This window comes from Trichoplusia ni, chromosome 2 (assembly GCF_003590095.1).
Source record: "Trichoplusia ni isolate ovarian cell line Hi5 chromosome 2, tn1, whole genome shotgun sequence".
Taxonomy (NCBI): Eukaryota; Metazoa; Arthropoda; class Insecta; order Lepidoptera; family Noctuidae; genus Trichoplusia; species Trichoplusia ni.
Window position 1 is genome coordinate 16,169,118 of NC_039479.1, and position 25,022 is coordinate 16,194,139.

General features: G+C 36.1%; 1 protein-coding gene and 1 long non-coding RNA gene across 3 annotated transcripts in view; one reads left to right on the forward strand and one right to left on the reverse strand.

The window, feature by feature from the left end:
- Positions 1-25,022, reverse strand: part of LOC113508418 (eye-specific diacylglycerol kinase) — a 131,229-nt gene that overhangs the window by 78,876 nt on the left and 27,331 nt on the right. For both annotated transcript variants that reach the window (XM_026891456.1, XM_026891455.1), the window contains exons 2-4: positions 4,832-5,014; positions 4,322-4,465; positions 2,807-3,528 (exon numbers count right to left, since the gene is read on the reverse strand). In XM_026891456.1, coding sequence (XP_026747257.1) covers positions 2,807-3,528; positions 4,322-4,465; positions 4,832-4,921 — 956 coding nt within the window. In that variant the 5' untranslated portion in view covers positions 4,922-5,014. The remainder of the gene's footprint in view (positions 1-2,806; positions 3,529-4,321; positions 4,466-4,831; positions 5,015-25,022) is intronic.
- Positions 11,100-13,401, forward strand: LOC113508420. The gene is made up of 3 exons (XR_003402020.1): positions 11,100-11,294; positions 11,894-11,973; positions 13,044-13,401. It is a non-coding gene; the product is annotated as an uncharacterized LOC113508420 (long non-coding RNA).

The window sequence follows — 25,022 nt, forward strand, 5'->3', positions numbered from 1 at the left end:
TTCGCTTATTTTTGTATTCATCCCAAACATTATCATATTGATACTTCATAAAGGTTTACAATATTCATGAATATACGAAGATATATTATTAACGCAATGCTCCCTCTCGTGGCGGAATCGGTATGCGCGGTGCATACAATAATCATAAGTTGAGGTTTACTCCCGAATATTATTGAACCATTGAATTTGTGGAATGTCATGAACTATTTGGGCAAGGGTGTGAACTTAATCGCACAGAATATTCTATAGTGATCACTCGATTGTTATTCTCGATTTCGAATCGATAAATAATTAATCGAACTGATTTCACGCTACATCAAATCTGACAGTCAAACAAATGAATTTGCTAAAGTACTAAATAATAATAGCTTTATAGATTTGTTTATTTATATCTCGATTTATGTGTATCTGTATCTAAAATTAACCGGACAGTATTATTGAAATACGTTTTTTATTGCGAGACGCCATTTTTATCCGTTCTAAATATGAACACGTCGATTGAATAAAGATTTTCGACGACCTCCGTGGTCGAGTGGCGTACATACCGGTTTCAAGGTGTCGCTAACTCTGAGGTCCCAGGTTCGATCCCCGGTCGGGTCAATGTAAAAAATCACATTTTAACATTGTCTCGGGTCTGGGTGTTTTTGGTAACTTCGTTGTATCTGAATTCCATAACACAAGTGCTTTGGCAACTTACTTTGGGTTCAGAACAATGTATGTGATGTTGTCCGCATTTTTTATTATTATTTTGATATTCGATATTTAAAATATGATGGTCTAATCAATCTAAAAAACAACTGTTTTCGCTGCATTTTAAATTTTACTATAGGTTTTATAACTTGGGCCATGTACGGTTTATTTTTGAAAAGATATGCAGTACTTCTTTTAATTAAATGACCAAAAATAATTCTGCATTCAAAATGAAATGATAAGAAATGATGTAAATGTTCTAACCGTAACTTCCTTTAGTACTTATTGTCTGTGCCCGTACCCGCATTAATTACAGAATGAGGCACATTATTATTCTTAAATTAATTCCTTGTTTAAACTCGGTTGGAGACTTTTAATTAGGTCTTATCAAAAGTACGCTTAAGAAGATATAACTTTGCAAGTTAGATAACAAAAACCTCGCAGAAGAAAATCTTATTAATCACAAAATACTGATCTTACAAGCAGAGATAGAAAACAACGAAATTAGGATGTCTTATCTAAACCTAATATTTATCATTTGATTGTTTACTGTTTAGACTGAGATTATCTTATATCCATCATCATAATGTAAAGCGAATTCTTTCATGATTTCTGCATAACTTTTAAAAGGCACGTCTTGGTTACTTCACCAAACAGTACCTATTCTACAGCTTGCACAGATCCTCGGTAACAATATCCGGTATTTGCATCCAACTGAAGTATTGTTGGTCTACCTCTCTTGTTTATTTCCCCCACCGCATTTTGATTTCGACGAATTCAACGTACACGTGTTTGTTAGACGTGTCGACTCCGACGAGGTAAAATGTCCTATTTCACAAAAGACTAGTTGTTGTACAGTTGGAAGAGAAATTCACAAAACCACAGAAAAAAGAGCCTTAAAATCCATAAAAATCCACCTACTTAATAGCAGTACTTTGTCAGCAATGTGTAATAAAATATTCATCAAAAGCTAGTTATCAAAATTGTAAAGGAAACCTTAAATTAAAAGACAGGAGAGGGCGAAATTTGATCATGTTTTAATTACTGGTATCAATAAGAAGGGAAATACCTTTGGGCTTCAATATCGCCGAGGTTGTGGCGAACTCGTACCCACAACCTTTACCTCTCGTCTCTTTACATACAATGTATCAGAGGTTACTTCAAAAACTTGATTTATACAATATCATGGACGGGAATAAGTCAGGATCAAACTTTATGCAGAAACATTTTTCGACCCCAAAATGTAATATCGGAGTGGGTGCCTATCCAAATATTACAACCATAACAATGGCGGATCATATCTCACATAACGTTTTACTTTGATTACTATAAAAATAGAAAGTGAGCTTCAGGAATAAATGTATCGATATACTTATAAACAGTATCCCAAATAACTTATTAGAGTTAGCGGTTCAGTGGATCGTATATAATCAATTTGTCGGCAGATAAACAAAATCGCCCGCCAGATTATCTGTACAACGAGCGGCCGAATGCGCCTGACTAAAAGAATGTTTATTTATTCTTTTTATTAAAATGGGGCTCGGGCCGTTCCCGAGATTATCGATAGATTTGTTTGTGTGATATCTCTTCTTCGATTTTGTTATGAATATGTTTTCAGACATTTTTGTGGTTGGATAAATTCGCGAGATGGGCGTGTTTTATCATAACATAAGTATAATAACATAATTATCATTTCCAATACTTCCCGTATTTATTTTCCGTGTTAGCGTTCATTTCTTCAAAATGAATCAATCAAAACCGCGCTTAATCAAGCAGCTGGAAAACTTCATCCTGTAGTAAAGGAAGCAATAAATCGGCGGTAAAGTGCGCGTATACTCGAACCTAGCGTTAATCAATACCCTTTTCACATCTCTTTTACGAGATAAAGTATAACAATTTGTAGCCTAATTAAGTTCCTTGCGCGTGAAACCGATAAAAACATTATTGTTATCGGAACTTTTATGCTGATCAAAATATATTAGGTCAGACAAATATTTTTATGACTGCACAACCATAATATGACGTATTTACGTGTTTAACTTTTATCAAAGAAATAAAAATAAAAGAAAAATCAAAATATAAAGTTTTTAATACATTTCATAAAATCTTAACTAACCTTGATTCTGCAGACGGGACTGATTGAGGCACTGATTCTTCCTGCTTCTGCTGATTTGAAGACGTCGTAACTTGCACAGATGTTAGCGCTAAAGCTTTATATCTTGATTGCTCTGCTGTTGGTAACACTATATCCACTGATCTCGATCTGAGTCCTGATCCAGGAACAGTAAGAGAGTTCCCGGTGCCGTTTAATTCTTCGGCTCTACCACCAGATACTTTAGAGAAACTCGAATCCACAGACGCAGCGCGATCACGTTTTAGTTCAGGTACGGCCAAGTATATGTCATGGACGAGGGAGTCTTTCGCAGCTATCGCCGCTTCCTCTTCCGACGCTCGAACGTTCTCGAGTGAACTTCCCGTGGGTTCCACAAAGAAGGCTTCTTGTCTTGAGATGGAACGGCGTCTTTGAGGAAGTATGGGAGGTTCATCTACAGGCGGTTGTAGTTCGAAGGATGGTGCTCCCGGGGTCGGCGGCGGGGAATGCACCGGTGGTGGTAAGAATGTTCGTGGCGGAGGGGGCGGGGCCAACAGCACCTGCGGGATGTCTAATTCGCTCTCGTCCTCTTCGTCGTCGTCCTCTGCGGAGGAGGACGCGATGGCGCGCTCGGGAGTGACGCGCTCCTCGCTGCGCCGCGCCAGCCACGTCTCCATGTGGCGACAGTGCACGCATGGTGGCGGAGTTCCTTTCCCAGATCGCCTTCGAGACCATAATCGAGGTACCTACCGAAAACAAAAACCACTTTAGCAATAAAGAATACGTTCAATATGAAATATGTTTGTTCTTAAAAGGGTTTTTAAAATTTCACATTATTTATGTAACTAATGGCTTTGTAAACTGTCGTATTTGTCGGTAATGTATACAACTCAATGTAATGTCTCTGCGTAATGTATCTATGATTAATGTTTTACACAATCATTCAACAAAGTCATAATGTTTGTTAACAAGACTATTTGTAAGCTCTGTCAATACTACACCAAAGAACACTAATCGTTGCAGTTAAAAATATGTATATTTAATCGTGTGTGTGGTGATGGAAAACGCCACAGTTAAAATAAACCAAACATGAAAAGGTAAACGGATTTTTAAAATACTGGGGAAGCAACTATAAACAGGGACCCGTACACGGCTAAATAAAGTTGTTATTTGTGAAACCTATTTAAACATAACAAAGTCCTTTAACTCCGTGCTGTAACTTCTGTTGAACAAACTGCGGCAGATAAAGTAGCAAGAAAACGCACAGTAAACAAAGTTAGGACCTAGCCTTTGCCGCTGACAATGTTAAAGGATCTTGTTTATACCCATTTACTCAAAAGATTGCTTGATGTAAGTTAAGTAGTCATTAAAGTATTTTCAGTCTTGTTTAGCGAACGACGCAAACCTAATCTTAGACTTATTCCGTGGTCCTTTCCGAAGCAAAGGACCAAATTGGATGTTTTATGAGTATTTTTTGTTAGTTTGAAATGTGTATTTTGTGGCGTTGAAAATAAGAATTATAATGTTTTGGTGGTTTACCTCAAGATAGGTGCCGGAGTCGTCAGATCCGGCCGAGTCGAAGGACCGGCTGCGCGCTCCGGGCTGCGGTACGGATAGTAGTACACTAGCACCTGAGCTGCGCACGGCCTCTAGCTGGATCTCATCGAAAGACGCCGACCGGACCTGAAACGGTTATATATTAGAAATCACGTAATACGCATACAAAGTTTTAATTCTAGCTTTGAGTACATAAAAAGTTTATAGCGCGACAACTAACTTCAAAATTTTTTTTAGTTACAGTGTTTTTATTAACATCTTGACAAATGATGGCCACAGAAGTATTAAACAGCGACATAATCATATAATTAGGTGGCTTGTCACTCCATCTTAAATAAACATTGTATTAGTTGTGGAAGTATAAGAACACACTTTGGAGTGAAAATCGGTTCCTCTCTTCCGCAAATGCAATGAATATAATATAAGAGGGGACGACCAGCACTTAGTTTTCTACATCAATAACTTATTAATATATTTGAAGGTACAGCATACCTGCTTGGGCACCTCGAGGCTACTCTGCGTCTTCATGTCTGCGGGCGTGGGCGTTCGTGATCTTTTGAAGGTGGTGCGCAGGCGCTGCATGGCGGCCGGGGCGGGCTGCGCGCGCGCTCCACATGTCGCGGGCCCGCCCCGCCGCCCTCGCTCGCACCCCGCCGCAATGCGCAATCACCACCTCTATACGAGCATCATAATATTATAACAAACTTATAGAAATTTTGAGTTTTGATTTATTTCTGCCACTGTGATAATGTTTAACGTGAAAAAAAACATATTGATATACGTAGATAGTTATCGATATACCGAAGGATATTGTCGCAAACCTTAAATTGTCACTTCCAAAACAACTAGACACCAGTTAATTGCAAGTAATAGATAGTAGAGGTAAACGTGAAAGTGTATTAAAATAAACAAAAGGTTGCTAAGCTACGTACTGCGTATATGGCGGATAAGGTGATGCCATATAAAGTATCAAAAGAATCGGATTTCGACTTATGTAGGATTACGTGTCGTGAGGTACGGCGCAGAGGCGGCTTTGCATGTGGAATCACTAGTTTTCAAATAATAGGATACGTGTATCTACTCTATGTTTCGATAAACATTTTAAATAACAATCACTTCCGATTTGAGTGCTTTATTAGCATTCGGAAACAATAAATCTCATTTAAACACTAATAACAAATCACGAATCTAAAGCAATATCAAAACTTTAATCATCCCTTGACCTAACTCAGCGCAACAAACAAAAACGCAATCAGAAGCCAAAAGGACCAATATAATCCCGGTCCTTCGATCGCGGAGCTCAGATAAGCAGTTATGTTTGCGACTAGACTAATAAAACATTCAACGAAGGAAGGTTTAAAAGCTCGTGATCATTACGGTGCCGTTAATTGCTTTGCTTTATCTTTATATGGGAATCGATCCAACCCAGCATCGCTGGGCAGGGATATCAACGCCACTGGTGCGAGATGAGATAACGTTGCCTGGAAATTCTAAAGCCATTGTGCGCGCCATGACGGTTTTAAACAGATGTATTACAATAAGATTCCTGTACAAGATTACACGTATTGCAAACAAATATGCTTCGTAACTCCATCAAAACAATTTAGGTTTTATAAATTTAATTGCGCAGATTACAAGGTAATTTAATATTGCTGGCGAAAGCAAAAATAAAGCTTCAGTAAACCGTTTTGTAGAATTTATGAATGGTTAAATTTCGTCAAATTGCGGTTCACTTAAGCCTTTGTTTTATTTAAAAACTTTGAAGCAACGATATCGCCTATTTATTTTTGGAGTCGATCGATTTCCGAGCTAGTCGAGTTGTGTCTGCCGTAGCACTCAATCGGAATTGTTCTCAATATGGTGAGCGCCGTCTTTCAATTCGAATTCGACGCTAGAAATATCCAGTGAATAGAGATTTGAATATAATGGTGAAACATACCAAATAGCCTCACTGGTATTGCTTTCCAAAACGTACTCTCCAATCCAAAACAAGTTTGCTTCGGTTTCAAGTTTCAGCTAGGATAGTGTTTGATCCTAGATAGAAATCCTTTGTGGAATGAACAACTGTGATTATTGTTCATACTTTATAAACATACTACAGCCAACACACTGAAACCAATATTTTAACCCGATCTTAGATGTTAGATATGAGGACAATAATATTTCAAGAAAATTAACAAAGCTTTATCCCTAAATCTTGCTAACTTTACCTATATCTAGTATATTGTTGCTATTGTATTTTATCCTTGCCCTCTTGTTCCTATAATTTCGATTATTCGAAACAAAAGAACAGGCTTAACACTTGTATTTGTCCATTTAACGTAAGCTTTAAGTTATACTGGAAAAGGGAAAGGAGTTCGATATATTTAGGCATTAGGCAGCTGCAACGTTTGAAGGTGATTGAGTAAGTTTACCGGCTTACGGAAATTGGTAGCTAACGCCTATCACTCACGCTCGAAATAATCTTACGTTCTTTTTTTGTTTTCCGATTCTCAAGTCGTATAAGGTTTCGAGAGAGCCAATGTTAAAGGGAAAAAAACAGTGACTATAGAAATATTAATGTTTAAATGTTACATAAAATAATGATGAATAAACAATAGGAGTAAATTAGTTATTTGTACATGTCAGTCGAAATTTTAACATCAACATGATGACATGACAGAACAAGCCAAACCTCTAAATAAATTGATTAACTGTGTATTTATTAAACATCCGACGCTAATGAATAAAACCGCAAATGAGCACTTCCGTCTAACTTCATGTTACAATAATTAAATGCCGCTACGTATTAAATTAAACACATCTAAATGAATTCGTGGACCTCGTCCAATCAGGATTCTCCGCTAACTTAAGCCAAATGAAAACGAATGCTTTCATAATTAGGAAATGCCAGTTAATTGTTTGATGAAGGTCTGATAGAGGATCTTTTAATTATAATGAGATCGAAATGAGCTTTATGAAATTAGGAGCTTTGGCAAAATGACTGGCACTGACTTCCAATGGGATTACGTCAAATGCAGGAAGGCTTAACTGTATTGCAGTCGTTCTGATGAGCGGAGAGCACGTTGATACGATCGTACGAGCCACGAAAACCCGCAAATCCGCTTGTTGCCGACCGCCGCGTACAAACCAAATCACACACGTACGCCGTCTGTCATAAGTCATACAGTAATCGCTTCAGTACTTAGCGAATACTGAACACTTGAAAATCGTAATACGTGCAACGAAGCACTATAAATTATAATACACACGTATATACATTGTTAGTAAAATGTACATTGTATTTAATACAAACTTTGTATTTGTAATACATCAGCGCAGTCAGTCAACTATTGACGGGTACACGAAAATAGCTCCCGGATACCAGCCTAATACCAAAAAAGCAATGACACGCTTTCAACTTTCTGACTGCTCTATTTTTTACTAAACATGAATGGCATGAGCAAATAGTTCACGGCCGAAACGAAAAACTAAAAAAGAGTATCGTGAACTAAACGCTTGAACTTGTTGTTAAAGAGGAAAATGCAAAACTAGTGCAACGGTAGATTTTTCATAATACTCTAAGACTGTTTCTCAGCATCATACCCTGAAGTGTTTGCCATAGTTGTGACGTCATCGCCATACAAACAGCGTGCTGATGGCAGCGCCTACCACGCACTGCACACATCGTTATGTTGTACGACGTGCATAATGCCAAGGTCTTTATAGCAGGCGCTTCAACGTTGTGTGCCGAGATGAAATATGACTTGCTTACGTTCTTATTTCTTGTGGTAATAGCGCCGGTTGCGATGCGGCAAAACATCGTAAAGTCGGGAATCGTAATCCTAGTGAAATATTGGAGATGCCGGGCATGTACTCGTGACCGGTGCTCGGTGCTGAAGTAGGTACGTTGGATTTGGCTTATATTTGGTGTTGGTATAATTTAATGTTCATGATGGATTGATGTTTGCTTAGGATGATATTTCAACAAGGGCAGTTGATTCATAATTTTCGTGATTTTACAGTCTTTGCTAATTGAGATAAAATTAGATTGATAAGTACAATTAATAGTCAAGGTCATGGTAAACTAAACATTTCATCTCCTTTCCACAACTCCAAATAGGTAGGACCCCTCTAGTATTTCATTTAACACTTACTGAACAACCCATATTATCAATATTAAAATCGAATAAGACTAACTAAAAGTTATAAGAAAAATACAAACACTTACTTATCTGATGGAAAATCAGGATCATAACATAAAACGGACTCCTGAAGTAACTTGTTTGCGCAAAAAAGATACAGCGCAACAAGTTACAAAGAATCTTAACGACACATGTTTCAGTGGCAGTGAAACAACTCGTGAAGTTATAACAGTTTGACAAGTAAAGGCGTCTCGCACTAAAGGAAAAATTATAATACATTGCTTTAGTGCGTTCTATTCGTAAGACTTTACATTGGTATTTAAGAAAAGTGAACATTACTTCCTCGTTTTGCTAAGACGAATGCATTTTGAAAAAAAAAATACTCGAATACAATTAAATCATTTGCAATCATGACAATTAAGGTCAATCTAGAACGAAAGCAGTCAACCCTATATTTTTGAAAGTACAAGAACTAAAGAACTCAAAATAGTGCACGACAAAACAGACCAGTCCAACGTGTAGATATCTACTATTTAAAGCTAAATACATGAATCAAGCACTTTTGAATTCAAACCATTACTGCATAAAGCCCGGCTTTAACCGAATGATGGCCCAACTACCCAACTAGATCGGAAAATCCCTCTTGACAAATTGTGAGTTTGGAGCGACGATGAAGTAGATGTAGAGGATATATAGCGGGTTATATAGACTGGTACTTTGAAGTTCTCGTATCTTTTACCCTTGGCTAAGAAAGATAGAAAATGATTATAGTGAACTAGGTTAAAAGTAAGTTAAAATCTGGTATAACTTTTCGTTGTGGTGGATGTAAGGGATATTGCAGAAAAAATTACGTATGAAGTGCGGTAGTCGTTCTTTGTTTGCCAGTCATAGGACCTATGGAAAATGTTCGATTAGATGCACCACAAAAACTTTTGTATTTAATAAAATTTGGGCAATGCCATTTCGAAGGCCCATGTAATTACGTAAATAAATCAGTGGGATATGTTTAATATTATATTTCCAATAAAAATACATTCACGCAAAACACATAATATCCTGAAAAGGCAAGACCTGACGGAAATACGAAAAGTTACTTTAATGTATATGGAAAAGACTAACTGGTGGTAACTAATAGAGCCCTTTGTTCCGGCCCAACTTCACCTGAATGTGCCGAACTAGTTTAGGCCTAATTATAGCTGATTAATAAGCTTTGCGTGACGGACTCGCTAGCCAATCACCCGAACTAATCGGGTTCCAAAATATCCCTCACACATACAATACACAAATGATGTAACAGTCACTGCATTAGTAGGAAACTTTTCCATCACATTTAGGATTGTTTAGGTACTTTGACAAACTAAGAAAAAGGAAGAAAAAAAGAGAAATACTGGATACGGTATTTAATACAATAAAATGTGATATTTTTATATATCATTTTTTAAAACGACTCCCTCGTTAAGGAACTGAATCCTTGTGGCGCGGGAGATTCCACAGAAACCCAAGTCACATGCATAAAGACACCCATTGATTTAACCATGTCTCCTGAATTTCAAAGCACTTATATTTTTACGTTTGTCCAACTTCACTGAACCACGACTATTCCGATTGTCATACCTCCAAAAGGTCAGACCAGAAAAAAATGTAACATGTCTTTTTTCAACACAGCTCAGTGCATTCGCTGTGAACTGCAAGCGTCAAACAGAATGTGTAACTAGTCCTACTTGTACTATAGTCACTATATATACCTACCTATATTGTACAGGTATGTACAGTCAACAATAAAAATCAATGAACACTTAGATGTACCAAGTGATTACGATGAAAATATAAGTACTTGCAGAGCAGCTTTAACACTGGATTTTTTTTTTGGAATTCTGAATTCTTACATCTACTCGTATTCGTCAACCTGATTTTGTTTATCTACTTGTGTTGCTCACTCTATTTTGTTACTAAACAACCTATATGTACTTTCCGCCACTTAACAGTCGATAATATCTATACAAACCAAAAACACAAAAAAATAAGCAAACTTATCATTTAAATTATATTAAAGTGCACACTCTACACGGTGTGTAAATTTGATTAAAATCGGCTCAGTAGTTTAAGAGTTCATCGCGGACAAACAACTTGCCGGGTAATTTAATTACACTCGCATTTGAAGATTATGTGTTGCGATTTATTTCGCCTGCTTGGAACCTTACGAATGTTCCATATGCTTCGAGTCCGCCTCAACGTTCACACTAATTGTTACTCTGCTTATCCCCCTAGGAATCATAATGCGCTGTTATTTATGTGTGTTATTATGTTTAGACGGGCATACGTAATGCAATGCCTGGTAATTTAATGCCTCAAGGGTCTATAGTTATCGCCGCGAACTAAGATGCAGATATGAACTATTGCAGTGGGTGTGTATCTGGTAATCATTTATTTCGATAATTGTAAATGATACCTTTAACATCTGTTTACAATTTAAAGATTATCTTTGAATCTTTAACGTAACTGATTGTTGCATAATGTTTGTCCACCATAATCTCCTAAATTATTTGACATAATGTGATAAAACTTTGGTAGGGTTTTCTTCGAATGTTCCTGGATAATACTGACCTAAAATCTATGCGTATTGCACAAACATGACATATATTATATTACTGAACTTTAAATCCAGTTGGCATTGTCTTAAGCTACGACATTCTAGATACAGAAAGTAATTAAATTATATAACATATATGAGGTAATAATTCAGTCACGAATATAGAAACTAGAATGGAGCTCTATAATAATTGATGTGCTCATCAAATCCAAACATACGGTGCGGGTCTTGCAGTTTCATGGTTAGTTGCATTTTAATAGCTGTCTCATAAAAAGATATGTGACGTCTTATTAAGTTACTAGCTGTTGCCCGAGACTTCGTTCCCGTGGGTAGAAGAAGATGTAAGTTATGATTTATACCCGTCCTGTTTTTTTTCACATTTTCCATTGTATCTTCGCTCCTATTAGTCGCAGCGTGATGGTTTATACCCTAAAGCCTTCCTCGATTAATTGTCTACTCAACACAAAAAGATTTTTTCAATTTGGACCAGTAGTTCCTGAGATTAGCGCGTTCAAACAAACAAACAAACAAACAAACAAACAAACAAACTCTTCAGGTTTATATATTAGTATAGAAGTATAGATTAAAGTACTTAAGCAATGGAGAAGTGTATTTCGTGGCTGTAACGAAGTGAGCCAACGTAAGCTTTGAAACTTAACTTATATTTGCGGACTGATAAAACATTTGACAGCGAAACAGAAATATTTATTTATTTAAACATTAATACTACGAAACTAGTCAGGCGATCCCGATAAATACGCGAGAGTTACCGTTACGAATATAATAAATACGCATGAATGTAAATATGTATTTATGCATGCAATAAATTTGTACCTACAGTCAAAGCCCGAAATCGAGCTAAAATCCAAAAATGAAAAGACAAAATCCACACCGCTTTTCGGCAACATTCAGAACAAAGCGTAAGTGTTTTATTAAAAATATTTCCGTCCCGAGCGAGCAAGATTATCTTACATCCGCACACCTCACGTAAAGTAAGTCAGTGAGTGGTTTTTTACATATGTGGCATTGTAGGTAAATAATGAGAGTAATAAAAGGAGGTGGAGAATAACTTTAATAAGGTTGGGGCAAATCCCAAGTGACGTACTAATGCTATCGTTGGAATAAGCGCAAAGAAACATCACGTGTTTAAATAGATGTATGTATAGGTATGTGTGCTACCCCTTCCTTGGACTTAAGACTCCGTAAATGGCCTTCTTGACTGCTAATAAATGGTTTCTTGGTTTAATTCAGGACGTTGTACTGCAGTACTATATACATAGTTTTCCGTACGTATTACGTATTCTTTAACGGATATAGGGGAAGAGGACGACCAAAGAAACGATGGATGGATTGTGTGAAAGACGATATGGCTGTAAAGAGTTTTTTGTGAGATGACGGCCGATAGGAAGGTATGGAAGAAGATGACATGTGGCGCCGACCCTCAATAAAATAATTGGGATAAGGGCAGGGGAATGAAGATTTCGTATTCTTTAACGGATAGAAGTAGATAGGTAATTAGGTATCCCATTTTTCTGTAATTCAATAGACATTTTTTTTTTGTACCTATTTAAAATTAGAAGTTATAAAGGTTTGAGCTAAAACTCGGTAGCATTGTTTGACTTTCAGACTTCAAAAGTTTCATCAAATATTTTTCATAACTCCACGTAACTAGAACTCCATCAAATATTTTGAATAGCAGAATAATTAGGCTTATTATCTTTAGTGATATTACTTTCAAGTTTGAAGAAAAAAAGACATATTTTTATTGTTCAAGTGCAACATTTTTTCTCAAAAAGAGACTCCCTTTAAACTATATTAATATTTAATTAACACTACAGAATACATTTTCAAATAGAACCACTAACCTGAATAAAACACTTTTTATAGACTGTAAAACTCAGCTCTAAATAAAAAATACATAATTAACTACCTCTGCAGTAGAATATTTCATAGCTAGCTGTTTCATATTTAATGCAAGTGACTATTTCAGTTACCATGGCTCGGTCCGCAGGAGTGCCCGGAGCGCTTTGTGGAATGAAAGGCAAGATAAGAGGTACTGGGAGGCAGATCGCAGCCCGCACACAGTCCACCGACGTTCATTTTCCACAGTTTTCGCGGAACTATCAACTTATTTCATAAATAAGCAATAACGGAGAAAATTGGCGATTTTTCGACCGTGCAATTGACAATTACAGATTTAATGATGTACCTATAGATAGGAATTGATATACAATATGTATAGAAAACAGCAATTAACTGATAAGTCCTGATGAATTTCTTAAATAATTTTAAGAATATACTGGATTTTTATGAATAAAGAATATTTTCAGAGACGGAATCAGTATTATAATCTTTCAGGTCGTTGAGTATCACCGATGTAGATACGAGTATATTGAGTATATCAATAATCTAATAGGGGTCCTTAATACTCATCATCAATTCACCTAATTTCTTTATTTGTTCGAAAGATGTAACGAAAGCACCCCTATTATTCATACACCATTAAATATGAAGGAAAATATCGCGATGACATCAGGATAATATAAATTCTGTATTTGCCATCGCGTAAGCATTACAATCCCATTGTTTCGTTGTATTAGACTTTAAGCCAAAAGGGCGAGTTATTTATTAATAAGTTTATTTACCAATATTATATTATTACACTGTTAGGAGAAACATACAAGTCTACAGCTTTAAAAAGTGCTCGTACAACGAAACATTTCGCTATATTATAGAATGCAATTTAGCGCCTTTCCATTAGTTTTCTATTTATACATTGTATCGACAGGCAATACGTCGTATCACTTGTCACCGAACTTCTATTGAATTTCACTGAGGAGGCGGATGTAATTTTGTCAAAAGCAATTTTTCCAACATATTTTCTTTACGAAAATAATCATCTTTAATACAGCTATTACGTAGACTGTAGTTATAGTTTATACTTGCGTGTTATCATACGATTCATTAAGCGTATTTTTTATGCATGACACGTTATAATTAAATATGGTAAGTCCCGTAAGTCCCTACACAATGTACTACATCAACTATGTCAGGTAACTACGTCTTATCAGGTCATATATTATCGTAAGTACTTATAATTACCATTAATAATGATATATCGTTAATACAAATACAAGGAAATTAAGTTGTTGTCTCAAACTTTCAAAACGTGACAGAATAAAATCAAATACGAGATATTCTAAAACAATGGTCAGTTTATTGTGAAATGAAAGTAATTTTAAACTTACATAGCCAAACCTATATCAAAAGGAAAACGGTAATTTCTGTAGACACTAAAATGTAAGACACTTAATGGCAGTTAACGCATCTTTAATTAAACAAAAATGAAAAAGCAGCATTTTAGCACTTGACTGTTGGTCTCACAAGGTCGAAGGACGTTTTGTATGTTCATAAAGATTTATAAAGGCCAAGGTGATTTCATAGCATAAAGACTCCTTAGTCGACATGTGGCCTTCTAGATAAGATTTTCTAACTGAAGAGCACACGGCAAAGACATTGCAAAGCTACGAGAAATTTATACTAATACTAGCTGACCCAGCAAACGCTTTGCCGATTTTTTTTTTCTAGGTTTATGTATTTTTAATGCCACATTATAAAAACCAACAATTTCGTCAAAAAAATAAAATATTTTTTTTTTGTGTGAGCAACCCTTAACACTTAGGGGTATGAAAAATAGATGTTGTTTTATTCTCAGACCTACCCAATATGTATACAAAATTTCATAAAAATCGCTCGAGCCGTTTCGGAGGAGTACGGTAACTAACATCGTGACACGGGAATTTTATATATTAGATTATAAATGTGAAAGTTGTTGCTGTCTGTCTGTCTGTTTCACTTTCACGATATAACTACAGAACTTATTGTAAAAAAAATAAAAGAGCCTCAGAAAGGACATAGGGTACTTTTTAACAGGAAAAAGAGGGCCAATGGTGGGTTTAACTTTAAATATTATTTTTTTGTGTAATGATCTGCGGCTTTAATATTTAGCTTAAATCTTGTTTATTTAAAATATTGAAATGTGTGCACAACGGTTTTTGGGTATTTTGGTTTTAAAGAGGGAAACGGGAAACACCGCCCGCTGTAAACGCGGACGGTTTCGCGGGCAATAGCTAGTTGCATATAAATAACAACCACGACGTGATAGTGTATAAACTCTTCAATAACTTCTGAAGTTTTACAATAGCGCAGATGTAGGTAACAGTTTGGGCTCTATTGTGGACTTTAGCCGAGTCCACTTGAGAAATGTTCATTGTGCATTCTTAGAGAAGTCTTAAAGTCATAAATTCTTTTCCGCATAGCGTTTCCTAAACTAATTTAGGGTTGGAATCCCGGCTTACTAAATTTTGGTGAAATCCTACCGTAAGAATTCATATCCATAACTATGTGTCTATTACAATGCAACTGCCATTCTAAGAAACAGTATAGATTTAACATAAAATGCTTTTGCGCGCACATAATTTTTTTTAGAAGTTTTGTTCTTCGATTGCCTGACCCAGACAACACAAAGACAACAGAAACACATCTTCGGTGGCCTCATAAAGCCCGGTAACAAACGGGCAGACAGTGATGCCTCAGTAATGTGGTTCCGTTTTTGCCATACGGTTTCCAATCCGTAATAATAACGTGAAGCCTGAAAATATCTCAAAATACTAATAACAAAAATCTTTAACACACGTAATCATTATCCAAAATAGGTATACTTAACAGCTACGCAAAATCAAGCTCCATATTCCGCAGGTAAAGAATTATAAGAAGCACCGAAATGGCAAAATAAATTATGTTGAAAGCATCAAACCAAAATACCTTTTGAAAAGTGAGCGTCATGAATACAGTGAGTTTTAATGGGCGAGTAATTCTTATTACGTTCAACTTATTACAGATTTTCCATCAGAGCCACCTCATAACACATTCCCGGCACGAATTTTTCAAAGTAAAGTGTGGAGTACGAAAATAAATATTACATTAGCTTCACGGTTGCTAAAATTGTTATTTCTGCAGTAGCTTCAGTCATAAGGCGTTTAAATTTGCTTTGTTTAATTGATTTAGTAGGAACGGTACATGAAAGCTGCATTACTTTGTGTCTTGTGCATTATGTAACGAGTTATGGCACTTTGTAGGAAGATGCTTCTTTTAGCATTTTAATTTAAAATGTAGGTACACGATATTTTAAAAATGTTTAAAGAGAATGTTGGCAAAAGGACGTTAGTTGGCTCTTACCATTAAGAAATTACTTACATAGCATCGGAGAGTATACCAGCACGTTTTAAATTAATATTGTTGTGGTTGTAGAAACGTGACAGCGTAATACACGGCATAAAACGGCATATCTCTATCACACTCGCATTATTATTATTTTACGCTGCGTCCCCCTGGTCGATTGCGCAAATTAATTATTTGGTTTACTAAAAGTACCAAATTTTTTTTTTATAGTACTCGTGAGAATTATTAATTATTAAATGATGCAACGGTTTACTATGCGGATTTATCGAGATCGCCCGACTTGTTTCGGACCCAACCGGAGACCTTGATCATGAGATGACGCGCAACACAGCTTTGCTGACACGCTTTAAACATCATTTAATTATAAAAAAAGCCTAAAGTATACTTTACCAAACATACTTTATATGAATTCCATGATGCCAGCGTATAATTTAAACATATCGTTAGACAACAATGACAGGCTTACACGCAAGGCGCGACGGATAAATATTATATTCGTACCTTAATTAAGAGGCGTTATGGACACCATGACTGACAGTAATGATTACCTCATCATGCTATACTAACACATTATTTTATTATTTACCAAACATGTCCTATTCATTCTAGTAGACATGACATTTGGCCGTCATTTCATGGTCATTACTTTGATGAATGGCGGGTGACGACAGTGGGATGCTTTCGCCACTTTTGACTTTGGCTGCCCGGATAGCCGAGTAGTGGTTACCGCACTAAATCCACCGCGCGACGTTTTCGAGTTCGATCCCCACAATCCCCGCGTTTATGTGATCCACAAATGCTAGGCCTGAGTCTGAGAATGTGGGTGCGACAAAGGATTAAATTCCTTAAAGCGAGAGTCGGTATTTAAAGAAAAAACTTTGTACCCCCTTTTAACTCTTTTAACTCAAGAAGTACTCCCAGATGGTTACGGCTAAGGGACCATCAAGAGGCGAGCGCAAATTTTTCTTTAAGGTCAGCAACGCATCAGCAATTTGATAGGATGCATTGATTGCTTACCATCAGATGACCCGCAACAACCGGACCCTTTAGCCCATCTAAATGGATCCCTCAGGACCGAAAGTCCGACTCGTACTTAACTAGTTATTTACAACTGCAACAATCTATCCATAACGTAGACTAGTAGTAGACTAAGTGCAGAGAATAACTCAAGAGTACCTATTCTTATCAACCAAATCATAAATAATAAAAATATCGAAAAAGGAAATAAAAAATGTGCTACGTAAAATACATAGCAGTTTCCACAGGTAGCCGTAGGCACATTTCCATAAAGCCAAATTGTTACAGGCTGTTCGTATTGTACGGCGGGCCATTGTAATGACGAATTTCGTTTGAACTGTGCATCAATTAAACAAACCCTGAATAAGAACATTTAGAATTCATACGCGTCGCTTTACAAATAACGATTCTGCTACGTATTATTATAGGTGCCATTGTTCCCTGATTGTAAAAGGATTTGACTTTCGATTCCATTTGGTGTAAAATTAAGGAAAATTATACATCTTTGTCACGCGAGTTAAATGTTTTAGAGTTGTATTTAATTAATTTTAATGTGACGCTCAATTTCACGATTCTATATAATATATCTATTACTAATATATAAAGCTGAAGACTTTGTTTGTTTGTTTGTTTGTACGCGCTAATCTCAGGAACTACTGGTCCAAATTTAAAAATTATTTTTGTGTTGAATAGACCATTCATCGAGGAAGGCTTTAGGTTATAAACCATCACGCTGCGACTAATAGGAGCGAAGATACAATGGAAAATGCGTAAAAAAACAGGGCAGGTATAAATCATAACTTATATATTCTACCCACGGGGACGAAGTTGCGGGCAACAGCTAGTGGTATTATAAATGTAGAACTAAAGGTATGAAATGGATCAACTAAAACTCTTTACTATATATTATTACTTTACTATATATTATAAAAGAGTTTTAGACCGAAATCGGCAAAAATCAATGGGAAAACTTGCTTAACATAGAGGTCAAAGAAATCCGTTTTGTAGTCGGACATTTTACTTCGTATAATAACCGTTATTCAAAAGCGTTTGATACAAAAATAAAACAAGAAAAGGTTGCTAAAGAACGAAACAAGTTTGAAGCTCGGTTCACTTTGTAAGTACGTGAGCGTCAAAAATGTTCCGAGAATACGGAAACTACGGAAACGTCTTTCGGAATCAGGCGTGCGTGTTCCGATGTCTTTTCAATCACGTTTACACAAACTCTCACCCTATTACCTTCAAATAAATATAGGAAACATCAATTCAATTTGTCTGCGTTGGGGTCTTTAGAAAGACTTTAGAATTTAACTCGAACCGAATTTAAATGCAATCGACTTCTGCCAGCTTTTGGCAAATTACAAAAGGATATTGAAGTCTTTAAGTTAATCCAAGTCGCCAGACGTTAAGTTTTCAAGCACGACTGTTCGTGACAGCCGTCATTTTTATGTTTGGAATTCTTATTTTTGTAAGGCGGACTGCTATGCGCTATTTAGAGAGCGCACTTACAATGAGGTTTTCAAGAAAAGCATTATTTATTTATTTTATTTTTAAATGTATCTTTAATGTTCCGACCATTCGTTAAGGGCACTTAGTTCGCAGGTGTTACGACCGTAATTCAATTCTAATACTCAGATAAACAGCTGTTACCTACTAGCTGCACGTTTCATAATCGAGCGTCTATTAATTACTCTTCATAGGGAACTTTAACCTTTGGGTATGACGAAGCAGAATACAGAGTAGCCACTTAGCCACAAGCCGCTCTCCAAGCTATGAAAGCATCAATAGAATTCCCACGAGGTACGTAATTGCGAAGCTTTAAAAGCAAACGAATCTATCACAAAACCCATTTTATAACCGTTTGCGGGTTCGCGGAGCTCGCTCAGCTTGTATTTGAGGTTGCGAACACAAAACACTGGCTGAATATTAGATAGCAATCTAATCAAAGTAAGTTTGCCATCCTAAACAGACGTCGTGTGTTGTCTGCCAGTCATGACAGTGCGGGAACATTCACACAACAATACCTAATAAACAGATTAAAGCAATTGCGAATTTACTTACGAACTAAAGGCCTAGAGCCTAAATTGTTGATTCGAATTAATATTAAAAGCATTATTTGACAGTTGTAAAGGGTTGAGTTGAGAGTTGGGTGAAGTGGTGTTAAGTACCTAAATGGAAAACAAATGATTTAAGAGCTTTATTACGTAAACAATTATAGTGGCCTCCTTGTTTTGAATAAATAAAAAACTGTCTAAAAAAGCAATATACGTAAAATAATTCGTAAATATTATCAAGTAAAGCCGTCAAAACAGTAAGTAGACATTTACATTTTTATCGTACTCTTAATCCACAGTCGGAAGTTAAAAAAAGTTGGAGACACGGAAAAAGATCATAATACAGTGATAGGAAGTGTGCATCATGGGTGTTTGTGCATGAAAGGATTTATTTATAAGCCCACAGGACAAAGAAAACATCCTAGTAAAAGACAACGGTTTAAAAATGCAAGCAATACAATAGCAGTATTTTGTCATATCATCCCAACGAATGAATTTTCCATTTCCCTCGTAGATTTGTGACAGTACTGAAACAATAGTTACTAACTTGTACAGAGACTACAGTAACATTGTCATGGTAACGTGGGATGTTGTTATTTCAAACCACAGCCCACGGGCATTTGCATTTTGTGTATTACAAGACAGCTCGTTCAATTTCAAGCACTGAAATTGTCTACAAATTGGTTAATATACTTAACACCCAACACAGCCTTTTTAGTTTCAAATGACCAAATTCGTAATCGGTGAAGTGGAACGGATTGCATTCTGCTTCATCAGCGGTTATAGTTTAGCTATAAAATCAACTGAACGTTCAACTTAATTCCAACCCCGTTGAATGTTCAATTCCAGGTGGATGACCTACATTTGTAATTTGGAGTTGTAAACTTCTGCAAATGAAACCTGTCCTTTCTAAAGCACTTGCAGTTTCTCTGACGAAATTTTTAATTGCTGTTCTTAAATAGAATTGAAGAGGAAGTTTATCGTGTTTAAATAAAGGGTGCCCACGAGTATTCAAATTCCTTTATTTATATTTAGGCGAAAGGAATAGGGTTATTTCAGTTGTAACCCTATGCATAATTTAGTAGGGGAACAGACAACCATGCTAATTTAATTAAACCTCCTCATAATTTCCATTCACCCAATCATTTATGTTGTAAATTACTTCATTAAGACTCGTGAATTATGTCCGACGTTGAGCCGCGTCACTAATTACTAACGATACCCCAAACGAGTCTAAACACAGTTCTGTAATCGATTTCATTAGCGAAAGCCGAGCAAACGGCTTTGTTGAAGTAACTGTACTTTCAACAGTTTCAACGCCATTCACTAATGTGCTTTGTTAGTCGAGTCTTTTGAACATGTTCGCCGAATGCACTACAATTCCGATAAGCGCCTTGCAAATTTCGAAGTGAAATGCTGTGCGGAGTACTGCTATTTTATGTCAATGGATAGGTGGAGGGAAGTGATAGATGTTTATTACATTTACAACAAATGAATTACTACTTTTGACTTTTGAAAACAGTTCACTGCTGTCATCTGTAAATTTTTTTCTTCATTTATACTTCACTTCTTGCTTTTGTTCTGTAATCAAGTTTCGATCTAACTAATTCTAAACATCATTGATCATAGTCAGATTATTCAATAGAAATATCGACTCTAAACACAGCTAAGTACTCCGTGTGTATTTACAAATTGGTATTTACCAGACTACATCATCTCTGGCCTATCGCCCAGTTCAAACTCAATTTTCGCGTTTCATACTGCTGCTATAAATTTACTCATTCAATGTCCCATTAAATTTTCTATTGTGTCTTTATTATACGATGGCATATACGGTTCATGTACCAAAAGGTAATTATTATATTCACTCCCTCGTAAACTTCGGTACCCATGGCATCATTTTCTTCATCTTGCTCCATTTTAATTATTTACTCAGATCAAATAAAACACCAGAATAGTCAAAGCTCGAAATGTGCGCGAAAATATTATTTGCAGAACATTTGATTGGTTGTAAAGAATTTAATAAAACGTGAACTTTTCCTATTCCGCATCCGTGGCCGTTCTTTTGTTGCCTCACATTTTTCAGATCGTTTCGAATGACCAAACGACTGGTGGACTGCGCACTAATATAGTTTAAGATGAACAAATAGTGTGGAGCAAACATATAAGCGAGTGGTATGCCTTTGTATCGGTATCAAGGCGTCCATTGTCTGGCAGCCGGGCGCGAGCCCCGCATGCCAGTCGTCGGCAAAATCAACCGACTATACTCAGCATTGTATTTATTGCATTTAATTCAACACCTATACAGCTACGACTATAGAGAGAGAAAGTGATCCCACGTACTCAACACATGATGATGAAAGATTTAAGTTCTTCGTTTTATATGAAAAATTACTCAATAAAAGAATAGGAAAACGCAAATCTTAACCATCGCAATAACACATTGCCTATCATAAGTTTTTGTCTATTGCATACATCAGTTTAGGTACCTCGGTGAAAAAATAAACAAACAAGGTTCAGACATGATCGATGTGCTCCGGTTATCGCAAGACACTTAGGACACTTTAGACACTTTGAAATGGCTCCATTCAGCTTAAAGGTCTGTCAAAATAGGTTGCATTCATCTCTCCCGATTGAAGTCTCTAGCGGGATATTTGTATTTGCAAGAATTGACAGCCAGATCGTACATAGCTTTTGATTACTTTTATCAATGATAGGAAATAGAATTAAATAAAATACTATTTATTTTCGTTTTATGCTTCACGTTCCTCATTTGAGAATATGATAGCTTTCAATATCTACAAGTACTTTTCGCACCATCCATAATACTAAGTATCAAAAAAAAGTAGTTAATGCAATTAAAGTTGACCGTCATAATGCAATTAAATTTTCATGGAAAAAGAGATCAAAATCCCAAGTCCAAAACAAATGCGTCTTTAATTTGAACACGTTTATTCTCAAGGTAACGCCAATGGTTAGTACACATCTTTCGGCACGAAATACAATTAATATTGTTTCAATTCACCTCCGCTTACTGAAGATACATAACATATGTATGATACGATACACGGTGTATTTTCGTCTTGGTCTGCCGATACAGATACAGGTCTCACACTCTAGTGGAAAAGCTCTAAATACGGACGTCCACGTCACTTATCGAGAAACAATTACACTCGATATAGGAATCTCGATGTAAAAATAAGCCGACAAATCGATTCTTCTGTTTCAAAGTTCATTTTTAAATAGTGACATATTTCACTAATAACTTGGTCGCACTATAATATTCTCTATCTTTCATAGGTAGCTTTGCACAGAGGATTATTTGAACTTGGAGAATTTACTTTAAAAAGTACTGACATTTTTCAACTTCTCGTTAATTAATTACACAATAGGTTATCTGTGTTGGTCAGAAGAAATCAGGGCAACAATATTTACAATAACTTGTATGAGAATAATCTTTTATACAAAGTGAAGCAAAACAACAATACCTTTGCGTAGCATTCATCGGAATTCTATATGCAAATGCACGTCAGCGTATCTAGTCAATTAGTAGAACAAATAATTGACGGTTGAAGTTCTACGGCAGTACGTACACTGCTGAATGGAACGTTAGGGTCTTGTCAGATATTATAGAAGCATCATGGTATTGGTGATTTGAATGAAGCATCTTATACAATAGAGGTGTTGAAGTGTTAATTTAATTGAATTGTTCCCTTATTAAAGATAACATTTTTTTTTTCGTTATTTACATTTCAGCGCCGCCATACTGCAGCTCTTCTAAGAACTTTAGTTCTGTCCGAAACTAGTCAGGCAAACCCAATAAAAACGTGTAAGTAAACGGTTATTAAATAAGTTATGAATTGACCTCACGAAGGTTATTATAATATTTACAAACACGAAGGAACTCGATATGACATATGTAGATGGTCACCCAACCACTGACAGACCCCATCAAGTTTAGCTTAACCTGCGATTGATCAACTTCTACAGGTTGTAGTTTAGCCACTATAGCTATATATCATTATTAGTCACGATCGATTCGTAGCAGGCACAACAATGAAATGCTTCAGTTAATCCGGGTCTCAATCACGCCGGCTATGACGATAACGATTGATAACAGCGGATAGATAACGATACGCTTCATATCTCCGCGACAATAATACCCGAAATGACAATAATGAAGACAGGATTACCGCTATATAGTGGAGATAAATATTGTATAATGTTTGATTGATTTACACTTTATTGCTTAATACTTGTACTGAGTATGATCGGGGTACTTCTGGAACTTTAAAGCTTTCTCATACGAAGTTGGATGCAATAATATTTTTTTGTATGAAACAATTGTTTAGTCTAAGACATATTTACGGTATTCTTCGATTCCATAGCATTGTAGAGTCGTCATAGCCCGTGACGGTATAACGTAGGGGTATGTCGGGCGGACCTGCTTTGAGGATTAGCAATGCTCTTGGTTTTTGCCATTGTTGAGGAAGCGGAGTCGCTTAAGTATGCTGTGCGCAGGGTCCAACCTGTCTAAGGTTTCGTAGCCCTACGAAAAAAAGGAACCCATAAAGCTCTGCTGTCTGCCCCTCCGACTGTCTCCAGCATTAGGGCTGTTTTTTTTTTTGTTATCGCTGTAATAACTTGTTAAAGAAATCTAAATCAAGGTGAAATCTAAATAGGTGACTATTTAATTCTGACAAATTGATTTTCTCTAGCCTATTTGTGCGGAACCCCTTAGTGTCGTAAATCCAAGTGGTACTTGACCAGTTTTTTGGTAATGTGTGATGATTCGGACATCGATGTCCTTGGGATTGAAAGCATTCTTACTAGCTAAATCAGTGCTACGGTGCGCAACTCCGGAACTATTTCAACCAAAACATCTAGCATCGTATGTATTCTGTTAGATGACTAAGACGGTCCTAAACCAATAAAATAGTTAAGACGAGGGAATCGTGTCATTTACTCGTAGTTAAAGTTTCAAATTACTGAGAGTATGTGACTATTTTTGTTTTTATTTAGTTTAAGTAGTTATTGCCCTACCTACTTTCAAGAAAATATTGATCAAAATTCTGAACTCGTAAAACCGGGCAAATAAAATAATATCATAAAATTTAATTCAGTTTTACGTTTCTTGCATATGAGTTTTCGTTTTATATATTTTTGTAAAGAAATAAATTCGATAAAATAACGTTGTTTGCTATAGCGTTATCAAACACGTCAATGATAAACCGAAATCATAATTAAGCGAATTGAATTCCAAACGCATAATGTATCGTATATAAATTAATATTGAGTAAAAACAAAAAGAGCTACAAAATACGATTCTGTGTCAACAAATTTAAGTTCTTACAAAAATATTTTCTGATATCGTTATGTCGGTAGCAGTATTAGTTTCGCTTCCAAAACTTAGTTCGGATATCATAATATTATGACACTTGTAAATATCAATCGTAATTTATGTTCTTAATATTTATGTAAGAGTCATTCAAACTGCCGATGTCTGTCAATAGTTTGTTTTGATAGGTCTTAGGATTGCCAAACTATGAAATTTATTGTTTCCATTCAATTCGGATTTAACCTCATCTGACCCCCAAAGTTGGGAGATATAACAAACTGTTGAGTCAGTATTTCTAATAGAATCTTAGCAACCGATA